This window comes from Symphalangus syndactylus, chromosome 6, assembly GCF_028878055.3.
Source record: "Symphalangus syndactylus isolate Jambi chromosome 6, NHGRI_mSymSyn1-v2.1_pri, whole genome shotgun sequence".
In the NCBI taxonomy this organism is placed as follows: Eukaryota; Metazoa; Chordata; class Mammalia; order Primates; family Hylobatidae; genus Symphalangus; species Symphalangus syndactylus.
Window position 1 is genome coordinate 129,182,585 of NC_072428.2, and position 12,689 is coordinate 129,195,273.

Here is a 12,689-nt window from a genome sequence, read left to right on the forward strand (position 1 = left end):
GGTCATTGTAAACCCTACCCATCTACAATAATTAATCAATAGGATTATGGATTTACTTTCTTTTTTTTTTTTGAGGAGTCTTGCTCTGTCGCCCAGGCTCGAATGCAGTGGTGCAATCTTGGCTCACGGCAACCTCCGCCTCCTGGGTTCAAGCAATTCCCCTGCCTCAGCCCCCCGAGTAGCTGGGACTACAGGCATGCGCCACCATGCCCGGCTAATTTTTTTGTGTGTTTTAGTAGAGATGGGGTTTCACCATGTTGGTCAGGATGGTCTCGATCTCCTGACCTCGTGATCCACCCGCCTCGGCCTCCCAAAGTGCTGGAATGACAGGCGTGAGCCACTGCGCCCGGCCACGTTTCCTACATATTCTCATTCCCAAGATGTAATCTAAGCAAATTTGAAGAACCTTCATAACTAAAATGAAAATATTCAAGGACAGGTAATGAGGAGGCGAGTTGAAGAACAAAGGAACAAAGTTGGTGAAGGAAAAGGGAAGATGTGAAAAGGACAGAATAGAGGCTGGTAGTATTAGTAAAAGGCATAGGAGGATAGAAAGAACAACCCACTTGTAGTAAGAAAATGAAATAAAGGCACCTGGGAAAGACCGATAAAAAGTGAGAGTATATGGAAAATGTCACTAACAAAGTGAGTCTTAGAAAGTGTCCTTGGCAGGAAAAACAAAACATTTTAAAAATATGAAGGCCCCCTCAATGCCAAAAAAGCCAGAAAACAATTAGAATGAAATGAAACTTGTAGTGTATTAAAGCCATCAGATTTTAAGAATGTGTGAATTTCTTAAAGGGTATCTTGTATGTCTTTTTAAGTTAGCAGAAATAAAATATTTCAGTTACTTTTTTGTTTCTACTGTTTGTTAGTCCCTATCAGTATTAATTGGGGGACAAAAACCACAAGTATAAGATTATATGGACAATAGCCCTGCAGATGCAGGACTGAGCTTTAGCTTCAGTATTTAACCTTTTCAGGATAGAATAATTGCAGAGTGTGTAGGATTCCCTAAATGTGAAGTTGCTTAATCTCAGTATGAAATCCTATTCCATTATGGAAGAATGGCCCATCAATTGCTTTGCTGCCAAAACGAGATCACTGCTTACTATATATTTCAGGAATACGAAAATGCTACGAAAGAGGAAAATTGTAATTCTGAAGTCTGGGTGAACCTAGCTTGCACCTACTTCTTTCTTGGGATGTATAAACAAGCTGAAGCAGCTGGATTTAAAGGTAAAGGGGCTCTTATATCTGATATTCTTCATTCATAGTTAAGAGTTGTTTTGAAGATTTTAAAACTTAATGTATTCCTTCTTCTCTTGAGAAAAAAAATTGATATTAGAAAGCTAAAAAAATAGCTTTAATCCTCAAAGAATATTGGATTAGAGTAACTATGTTTAAAGAGAGAGTTAGTGCTACGCCCCACCAGGCTACAGCCAAAAAACAGAAGGACAAAAGAAGAAAAAGGTCCATGTGTCTTTCTTAGGCCCCATCACAGGAGGGTGGGCATGCTGTTGGTGGTAGTTAGGTATAGTTTTGTTCAGGCTCTTATGGCTGTGGACTTTATGGCTGCTTTTCCTGTTTCTAAGTGAGAAACCCAGCAATTTCAGTTTGAAGAATCCAGAAATCATCCCTTCTGCTTTCTTACATATGATATTCATCTCAGGGCGATTGTACTCAAATTAAAAAATAAGAATAAAAGGGAAACATGGTAGAAAAAGTTAAAGATGGCTGGGCGCGGTTGCTCATGCCTATTATCCCAGCACTTTGGGAGGCTAAGGTGGGCAGATCACCTGAGGTGAGGAGTTCGAGACCAGCCTGACCAACATGGAGAAACCCCATCTCTACTAAAAATACAAAAATACAAAAGGTGGTGCATGCCTGTAATCCCAGCTACTCGGGAGGCTTAGGCAGGAGAATCACTTGAACCCGGGAGGTGGAGGTTGCAGTGAGCCCAGATCACGCCATTGCACTCCAGCCTGGGCAACAAGAGTGAAACTCCACCTCAAAAAAAAAAAAAAAAAAAAAAAAAGTTTGTTAAAGTATGAACCAAATTAAGTTCAAGGAAATGCAGAGAAAGTGGGCACTGTAATGTTTGATTGGGAAGAATGTATTCGAGGTAGAATTAATTTATACATATAAAGAATTTCAGCCCAAATTCATGGCAAACATGGAACTTGAAGACTTTTTTATTTTTTTAAAGAGACAGAGTCAGCCGGGCGCAGTGGCTCACGCCTGTAATCCCAGCACTTTGGGAGGCCGAGGCGGGCGGATCACGAGGTCAGGAGATCGAGACCATCCTGGCTAACACGGTGAAACCCTGTCTCTACTAAAAATACAAAAAAATTAGCCGGGTGTGGTGGTGGGCGCCTGTAGTCCCAGCTAATCGGGAGGCTGAGGCAGGAGAATGGCATGAACCCGGGGAGCGGAGCTTGCAGTGAGCCGAGATTGCGCCACTGCACTCCAACCTGGGCAACAGAACAAGACTCTGAAAAAAAAAAGACAGGGTCTCACTATGTTGCCCAAGCTGGAGTACAGTGGCTATTCATAGGTCCGAGCATAGCATGCTATAGCTTCAAACTCCTGGGTTCAAGCCATCCTCCAGCCCCAGCCTCCTGAGTAGCTGAGACTACAGACACGCCTGCCACCACGCCCAGCAAAGCCTCTCTTGATTTGCACCCAAATTATTTCATATGTACTAGTGTAGTTTTTCCTAATTTAGTTATAAGGTCTTTTATATTACTTACTTTATCTCATATTTGTAGGCTTTATCTGTGCTAAGAACAGTGTTAGACACATATAAGGTGATCGTGGTAGCTATCTCTATTTCCATATTTTTTTTTCTTTCTTATGCATTGAAGTATGACTTTTTCTGTAAAAGAGATAGAATCGGGTATCCAGAGGCCGGGCGCGGTGGCTCACGCTTGTAATCCCAGCACTTTGGGAGGCCGAGGCGGGCTGATCACGAGGTCAGGAGATCGAGACCACAGTGAAACCCTGCCTCTACTAAAAATACAAAAAAGTTAGCCGGGCGTGGTGGCGGGCACCTGTAGTTCCAGCTACTCGGAGAGGCTAAGGCAGGAGAATGGCGTGAACCTGGGGGGCAGAGCTTGCAGTGAGCCGAGATTGTGCCACTGCACCCCAGCCTGGGCGACAGAGCGAGACTCCATCTCAAAAAAAAAAAAAAAAAAAAAAGAATCGGGTATCCAGAATCAGAAAGTTTTCCAAGAGTGTAAAGGAGATTTGGAACTTAAAAGCTGTTAACATTTTTGCTTGACTGCCTGTTTCAGTATGGCACATAATTATGCTAGAAAATCTGTGGGATAGAGACTGGGCTAGTATTTAGGAAAATATGGCAGTATAATTGTGGAAAAGGAGATATCAGAAGGAATTAACAAAGAATACTGGGACTAAGAGGTGAATGAGAGTGGATTCATACACACATTGAGATGACCGTGGTTGTCTCTTACCACTGTTTGGTTTGGTATATGAACAACACAGAGGCGGGCTGCTACTATAACCCTGTGTGTGGAGTGTTGCGTCGTGGATCACCGTAATAAGATCAGGTAGAACAAGCAGTGGAGAAGAGCAGAATCTTAGCACATTTCTCTTCTAGTTCTTGATGCTGTTTTCGCTACTGCAGGTGGAGACCAGACTCAAACACTATGTATTCTAGCAGAGACATATTAGGATCAGATAAGTAAGGTTTGGGAAGATTCATCCGAGTCTCATTTCATTCCTACAAGGGACTGCTAGACTGTTGAGTTCTTTAATAAGCAGCTTGGATTTTTTTTTCAGCTTCAAAAAGCCGACTCCAAAACCGCCTCCTCTTCCACTTGGCTCACAAGGTATTTATGTTCTCATTTCACATTTTTTTGTTTTAAAAATATTTTTATTTTTCTTCCTTCTTGTTACTAACACTAGTGAGAGATACTTAATTAGAAATTCTTGTTAATGGTTTTCTAGAACAAGTGGAATATAACTGTTAATTGTATAGAGGAGAAATTGATATTTTCTCCTCTATCAATGTTCTTTACCTGCTGAATTTTTTCAGAGATGTTAGGTTTTATTTCTCCTTAAGCAACAGTCATATAAGAAGTTTAGACTGCGCATGGTGGCTCACGCCTGTAATCCCAGCACTTTGGGAGGCTGAAGCGGGCAGATAATCTGAAGTCAGGAGTTCGAGACCAGCTTGGCCAACATGGTGAAACCATGTGTCTACTAAAAATACAAAAAAAATTAGCCGAGCTTGGTGGCACACGCCTTTAATCCCAGCTACTGGGGAGGCTGAGGGAGGAGAATCACTTGAACCCAGGAGGCGGGGGTTGCAGTGAGCCGAGATCGTGCCACTGCACTCCAGCCTGGGCGACAGAGCGAGACTCTGTCTCAAAAAAAAAAATAAGTTTAGTTTGTGTCAACTATCCTATTATCTCTTAGGAAACAGACTCAGAGTCTCCTTCTCCTGACTCCTAGAAATAAATATACACTTTTCAGAATTGCTGTATAACTTTGTAAAAATTTTGATAATGATAAAATTATTTTTAAATAATTTTTCAAATTTAAAATTTTAAATAATTGTTTATTTAAAAAATTGTTTTATAGCATTCCACCAAATGCATCATATGTGCCATTATTTATTCAACTTTTCTTAGTTATTTGACTTTTGGATTATTTATAATTTTAAAAATTTATAAAAATGTCATTCTGAACATCCTAGAAATGGACATACCTATTGGATATGAGCAACTTTAAAGCTTTTAATTGATATTGCTAAGTTGTTTTACAGAAAGTTTAATCATCCACAGGCATTATATGAAAATAATTATTTTTGGTACATTTAGAAATTCCACATGGTAATTGTCACTTTGTCTCTTTCTCTTTTTAGTTCTGCGTTACATGTTTTGCAGACTCTGCCATTAAGTGCACACAAACTTAGAATTGCTAGTAGACTGTCTAGCAATAATGTCTTCCTAGTAGACTGAAACATATTATCATGAAATATCTCTCATCTCTAAAAAATTTCTCTTTGTCATATTTGTAAGCTATACTAGCTTTTTTGGGTAGCATTTGCCTATTATATCTCTCATCTATCCTTTTACTTTCTACCTTTCTACGTCCTTAAATTTAAGGTGACTCTTATAAACAGCATATAAATGAGTTTTGTGGGTTTTAAAATCCAGTTAAAATCTTTATTAAAAAAAAACTCTAGTATATAATCCATTTACTTAATGTATTTACAAATACGGTTAGCTTCATAACTGCCATCCTATTATTAGTTCTCTATTTGCCCAGCTGGTCCATGTGGTCTATGTTCCTTTTTCTCTCCTTTCTTGTCTTTTTTTGGATTGATTTTAAAAACTATGTATTTATCCTCAATTTGCTTGCTAGTTATGTACATTCTTAATATTATTTTAGCAGTTACCATATCATGTGTCTTTTGCATATTAAAAAGTTTGATATTGATTAGTACTTTTACCAATTTCTAGAAAATTAAAGGACCTTAGATCATTTAAACTCATTTACTCTCCATCTTATGTGCAAATTTGAAATATATTTTAAGTGTCTATATGTTTCTAATCCCATAAGACTGTTTTATTACTGTTTTATGCAGTTAATATTCATTTGTAATTAGCCATATTTATCCTTTCCATTGCTCTTCATTTCTTCTTGCATGTTTGTGCTCCTATCCAAAATCATTTTCCATTTGAGGAATTTCCTTTAATATTTCCTTTAGTGGTGATGAATTCTCTCAGTTTTTGTCTAAACGTATTTTTATTTGACTATCTTTTTTAAAGGATTTTTTTCTCAGTGTAGAGTTCTAGGTAGGTAATTATTTTTGCTTAGCATTTTGAAGATGTTGCTTTATTGCTTCCTAGGTCCTTGTCTCTACTGAGATGTTAGCCATCAGTCTTATTGTTGCTCCTATGAAGATGTTTTTTTCTGATCATGTTTAAGATTTATACATTGGTTTTTGTTATTAGCACTTTTCCTATAATATTCCCAGATACGATTTTCTTTGTATTACACTACATCAGGTTCATAGTGCTTGCTCGAGGTCTTTTCTTTTTTTAATTAAGAAAATCCTTGGTCATTGTTACTTCAAATTTTGCTTCTGCTCTATACTCTCTTCTTTCCTTCTAGGCTCCCAGTAATATGTATGTATATAGACCTTTTATTTGTATCACATGTAAACACTTTGTCACATTTTCTGTATATTTCCTGCAGAAATTTATTTTACTAATCATCGTCCTTCAGCTGTCTAATCAGCTATTCCATTTATCTATTTCGTTCTTAATTTCAGTTATTGTATTTATTTTTAGAATTTACATTTTATTACTTTTTAAATTTCTAATTTCCAGTTAAAATTTCCTACTTTTAAATTTAATTTCTTAAATATATTGATAACAGTTATTTTTAAAGTCCATGTCTAGTAATTCCAATAGTAGACAGCTGTTTCCTGGTTTTCAGTCAAATGTTCTTATCTCCTGGTTTGCTTGGCAATATTGTGTTTAATGCTGGCTATTGTATATTAAAATATATAGAGATAATTTGAGTCTCTGGATGCTTTTGTCTTCTTCCAGAGAGGATTTAGAATTTACTTTTACTTCTGGCAGGCACATAGAAAAGGGGCAAATCAACGATACCTGTCAGAGATTGTAACAATTTAAAGCTGGTCTATTTCCATTTTACCTCTGTTTCTAGGGTAGCTTTCCAATGGTCCCAACTGATAGCTTGGTGGGCCCCAATCTCTATTTTTTTGTCCATTAAGCCCATAAGACTTCTTGAAGCTCTGCTTAATTTTCAGCAACTCAGCCACCAATTGAGAATTGGTAGGTACCATTAGAGAAAAAATGGTACTAAATATCAGAATCACCTCTTTGCACTTTTGTTCTGCTTGGGATCTTGGTATCTCAAGTCTTCACTCACTTGGTAGCTCTCTGAACCCTTCACACAGATTTTTTTTGTTTGTTTTTTTGAGACAGGATTTCACTCCCCGTCACCCAGGCTGGAGTGCAATGGCGCCATCTCAGCTCACTGTAACCTCTGCCTCCCAGGCTTGAGCAATCCTTGTGCCTCAGCCTCCCAAGTAGCTGAGATTACAAGTGTGCACCGCCATGCCTGGCTAATTTTTTTAGAGACAGGGTTTTACCATGTTGCCCAGGCTGGTCTCAAACTCCTGAGCTCAAGTGATCTGCTCACCTCAGCCTCTCAAAGTGCTGGGACTACAGGTGTGAGCCACTGCCCTGGCCCCTTTTACACAGATTTTTCAGTAGTTTTTAAGATTTTCTAGATGTTCTTGGTGGGAGCACTGCATACTATAAGCTACTCTAATATTATTAGTAGTGAAAGTCTTTGAATTTAAAGAAATATATTTTATCGTGTTTTTCTTCTGATTACAAAAATAATACATGTTCATCACAGTACTTTTAGGAAATAGCAAATTACATACATACAAAAACCAAGATTTCATGTAAGATTGCCACATAGAGCTAACACTGTAATATTTTACTCTCTTTTCTTCCAGTCTTTAAAAAATTTGTATTTTTATGTGTGTATATATATCTATATTTATATTGCCAAATTTGGATCATAGTGTATATTCTGTTTTATAACCAGGCTTTTCACTTAAAAGTGTATCATGAACATTTTTCCATGTAACTAGATAGTCTACAGAAGACAATTCTTTACAAAATTTTTAAGCTAATAAGTCATTCTCTGTAACAGGCAGGAGTGAGCAATCTACATATTAAGGGTCACTGTCAAAAATATATCTGTTCTGCCCCATATATAAGCAAAAGGCAACTAATATTTGCAGCAGCCGTCTAACGAAATAAGCATTACAAGGTTGGGATAGAATTCTGACAATCTCAAACAACAACAATGTATAGTAACTGAAGAAAGGATGAAAAAATGTAGAGCAGGAAATTAAAAATTGAGTACACTAGGTTACCTGATGAGAAATACATTTTGATTCCCTATTGTCTACCAAGAAGAATGAAATATGAAAGAACAGATTGGCTGGGCACAGTGGTTCATGCCTGTAATCCCAGCATTTTGGGAGGCCGAGGTGGGCAGATCACAAGGTCAGGAGTTCGAGACCAACCTGGCCAACATGGTGAAACCCCATCTCTACTAAAGATACAAAAAATTAGCTGGGCGTGGTGGCACGCTCCTGTAATCCCAGGGACTTGGGAGGCTGAGGCTGGAGAATTGCTTGAACCTGGGAGGCGGAGGTTGCAGTGAGCCAAGATCGTGCCATTGCACTCCAGCCTGGGGGACAGAGCAAGACTCCGTCTCAAAAAAAAAAAGAAAGAACAGATTAAAAATGTTACCAGGTAATAGTAAAGAGAGTAGACAGAAAAAAAAGGAAAGGGAGAAAATATAAAGAAAAAGAAAAGATAAGGGGAGGGGTCAAATAATATTAACTCTAACCTAAAGGCTTTCCATTGTCATTGTCAAGCTATGCCTCCAGAGGCTATTTCCATTCTTTCTTTGCAGGGGAAATGAAGTAGAAGACAAAGAACCTAAGGGAAATAGGAAGAAGAGAGAGACACAATGGCTAAAGAAGGAAGAGTTAAAATCTCTATCACATAGATAGTGATTTCTCTAACAACACTAATAAGAATCTTTACATGTCTTTTTCACTCTCACAATTTTAGTTTAATGATGAGAAAAAATTGATGAGCTTTCATCAAAATCTTCAGGATGTCACAGAAGATCAACTCAGTTTGGCCTCAATCCACTATATGCGATCTCACTACCAAGAAGCTATAGATATATATAAGCGAATACTGCTAGATAACAGGTCTGTGTCCTTTTATGCCTACTCTACATTTCTTTCATTTTGTTAGTTTCTTCTGTAACTAGTTTGAGAATCTAGTGTCCTCTGGATCTAGTACCACTACATGTTCAAATCTGTTTAGTTGATAATTTGGTGAGATTAAGAATTAGATATTGTCTAAATCAGGCTTTCTCTACCTTTTTTGTGCATTGTCACCCTTCTAAAAGACTTTTCCCCCCAAATGCCCTCTCATGAAATTTTCATATACTGATAGATGTATATTAATATATATCCATTTATGTACCATATGTATAACTGTGCTTTACATATAAAATGAATATGATTTTTTCATCCTCCCATTAAGAACCAATTTTTCCCCTTTGGGGGTGATATTGATATTACCCCGGTTGAAATGTATGGTCTAGATGTATCAAACTTAGTGTTATAGTTACATTGTAGGTAACTTGCTGACAAAATTAGATACAAACCATTCTTAAGAATTTACATTCCAACTTTATCACTAAACACTTGGCCTCTCTCTCCCTTCCCAAAAATATCTCATCCCCCTTCCTTCCATCCTCTTTTGCATTACCTTCTTAGTCTCCTACCTGCTTCCATTTCCAGCCATCAAGCCTACATGTCTTGTCTGTTGGTCTTCTGTGTGGAGTGTGCTTGTGTTTATGTTCAATTATTGCATATATTAGTTTTTCGGTATGAACAGCATGAACTTTCCCTTCTCTGGTTGTCATCTTTCACTCTACTTATATCAAAACACCCAAATATTGCAATGCGAAAAGAAAAAAATTATACTGATTATATCTTGCCCTCTTTCTTCATAAGGCAGGTTCATGAACTGTCCTCTTTGCCTTGTCCATTTGAGCTTTGTAATTTGACATTTCCGTGAAGTAGACTTAAATGGTTAACCCTAATTCTTTCATCTAATAGGGAATACCTTGCCCTCAATGTTTATGTAGCCCTTTGCTACTACAAGTTGGATTACTATGATGTGTCTCAAGAAGTTTTGGCTGTTTACCTTCAGCAAATTCCTGATAGTACCATCGCACTCAATCTTAAAGCCTGTAATCATTTTCGCCTTTACAATGGCAGAGCAGCGGAGGTATTGATGGAAGTGTGTTTTTAATGTACTTCATTCCAATTTGAATTACTTTATACTTTCCAAGTTATTCATGAAACTCTGTTATCTGTAACTCTTGATTAATATCCCTTTGTCATTGCCAGTGTGATTCTATAAGAACCTAATTATATGTTTATCGGGTATTCTAAAAAGAATGTTGACTTCTGAATTCTCTGTGTTATGTCCATTAAATTGTAGATTATGTTACTGAGATGCCTTACATTTAAAACCAAATGCTTATGTTTAAAACCAAATGCTTCTGACCGGGCGCTGTAGCTCAGCACTTTGGGAGGCCGAGGTGGGCAGATCACTTGAGGCCAGGAGTTTGAGACCAGCCTAGCCAACATGGCCCCATCTCTACTAAAAATACAAAAAATTAGCCGGGTGTGGTGGCGCATGCCTGTAATCCCAGCTCCTGGGGGGTTTGGGGGCCGGCGGAGGTTTCAGTGAGCCCGAGATTGAGCCACTGCACTCCAGCCTAGGCGACAGAGCGAGACCCTGTCTCAAAAAAACCCAAAAACCAAAAAGCAAATGCTTCAGCTTCTTCCTCTAAAATCTGTGTGTGGCTCTGTGATTGAATGTCACCAACATACATCCAGTAAACCACATTAGAAACCTGGCATATCTGGGCTGGGTGCAGTGGCTCACGCCTGTAATCCCAGCACTTTGGGAGGCCGAGGCGGGTGGATCACAAGATCAGACCATCCTGGCTAACACGGTGAAACCTCATCTCTACTAAAAACACAAAAAATTAGCCAGGTGTGGTGGCGGGCGCCTGTAGTCCCAGCTACTCGGAGAGGCTGAGGCAGGAGAATGGCGTGAACCCGGGAGGCGGAGCTGGCAGTGAGCCGAGATCGTTCCACTGCCCTCCAGCCTGGGCGACAGAGCAAGACTCCGTCTCAAAGAAAAAAAAAAAAGAAAGAAAGAAACCTGGCATATCTGTTGGCTGTCTTCTTCATCTCCATATAATCATCCCTTAGTTCCTGTCAGCTATACATCCTAGATATATCTTTTATCTATCCCTTCCTCTCCTTGGCCACTATTCTAATCCAGGAGTTTCTCACCTCTTATTTTGGCTCTTTAAATAGTGTTCCTGCCTTTAGTCAGTCTTGTTATCTTCAGTCCAACCACTGAATTTGTTCTACATGTCATACTCTCTTACCACCATAGCTTCATGTGCAGCATTCTCACTCCTGGAATGACTTCCTTCTTTCTCTGCTTGGTACACGTCAACTTCTTTTTTAAGGTTAGCCCAAGAGGCAAAAATAGTGGACATTTTATAAATACTTAGAAATTGGCTAACTTGTAGGCACCATGCAGAACACTTTAAATCCATTATTTAATTTCCCTGACAAGCCTGTGGTTAGAGGCTATTGTAGTTCTCGTTTTGTAGGAAATCGAGAAAACACAGGAGGCCATAGATTATTACCTCCTTTTATTTAATTTAACATGTTTTAAATAACATGTAACTTTACTAACATTTTAATAACATAATTTTATTTAACATATACACATATATATACATAGATAGATATAGGTAGATACATACATAGATAAAGAATAGAGAATATGTTCTACACTATATCTATATACAAATATATGGATAGAAATAGATAATTTAACATGGTTATTACTTTAGTTGACGTCAGAAGCCACCAAAATTTAAATGTAAAATTTCTGCATGTGTCAAACTTTAAAAATCCTACCCTTGCCCTCCAAACTGAATTGCTTAGTATACACTTGAGCACATAATATATACTTATATATTAAATAAAATACATTCTTGGGATAATAGTCATTTCAACTAAAGAGTCCCCCAAGTCTGCCTAATTGGCTTGTTTCCAGCATCAGCAGTTTAGTAATAGACTGAATTAGCAATTTGGTGTCTTTAGAGTTTTCACCCATTAGTAAGAACAAATAAATGAAATACATTCTTGCCCTTCTACCTGGAGTCAATCAGTCTTGGGGAAATTTACCAATTTTGGTGTATGGTCCAATTTATTAAATGTTTACATTTTGTCTGTATATGTCATTTCCATAGTATGGTTACTCAATATCCTATCTATAGTACACACCTAGAATTATCCAAGTTAGGACATCAGAGTGTACTTCTAACCCCAAAAGACAAGCTTTTTCCTTTGAAATTGTGTCAATGTAGTTTATATATTGATTTTATAATGTACTCCAGCAGTAGAAGGCTATGTCAAATGTACCAGAAGAACCTTTTTTTGGTAGCAGTAAGATAGAGTTTATGTTTAATTACTATAATTTTAATAAGCTATTTAAATTCAGACACTCTTCTAACTTGTATAACAGGGTCTATATTATATTGTTTAGTCTCTCACAAACACCAATAGCATCCTGCTTTTCTAAAGTAAACAGGAAATAATTTGTAATGATTGACTTAGTTCTTAAAGTACTTTGAGTAACTTGTTCAGACTTATGCAACTAACATAACAAGTGGCAAATTCAAATCTCAAACTTTTGTCTATCTGACTCCAACATAGACTTAACCACTAAAATGTCCTGCCATACACACACACAAAATGTCTCCATTCTGCTTATTATTTGTCAGTTGCCTAATTATCTTCAATCTAAACAAGCTCATTGATGGTTGAGACTGTGTCTTTTGACATTTGTGTCCCAGGACTGAGCACAATGCTTGCACAAAGTTGATGCCAACTACTTATTTGTTGAATGAGAAATTAAAAGTATGACTGACAAGTTAAGGAGAATCACATTTAAAAGAAGGAGGAGGTACAAAAG

At 37.7% G+C, this 12,689-nt stretch overlaps 1 protein-coding gene across 7 annotated transcripts in view; it reads left to right on the forward strand.

The window, feature by feature from the left end:
• IFT56 (intraflagellar transport 56) overlaps positions 1–12,689 on the forward strand; it is an 84,805-nt gene that overhangs the window by 5,342 nt on the left and 66,774 nt on the right. For 5 of the 7 annotated variants that reach the window (XR_010121417.1, XM_055284172.2, XM_063641658.1 and 2 more), the window contains exons 4-7: positions 1,125–1,239; positions 3,805–3,854; positions 8,667–8,812; positions 9,734–9,905. Coding sequence is in view for 6 of the 7 variants with exons in the window: in XM_055284172.2 (XP_055140147.1) it covers positions 1,125–1,239; positions 3,805–3,854; positions 8,667–8,812; positions 9,734–9,905 (483 nt within the window). In the remaining variant the exon portion in view is untranslated. The remainder of the gene's footprint in view (positions 1–1,124; positions 1,240–3,804; positions 3,855–8,666; positions 8,813–9,733; positions 9,906–12,689) is intronic. The other 2 variants (XM_063641660.1, XM_063641659.1) reach the window with 1 other exon arrangement.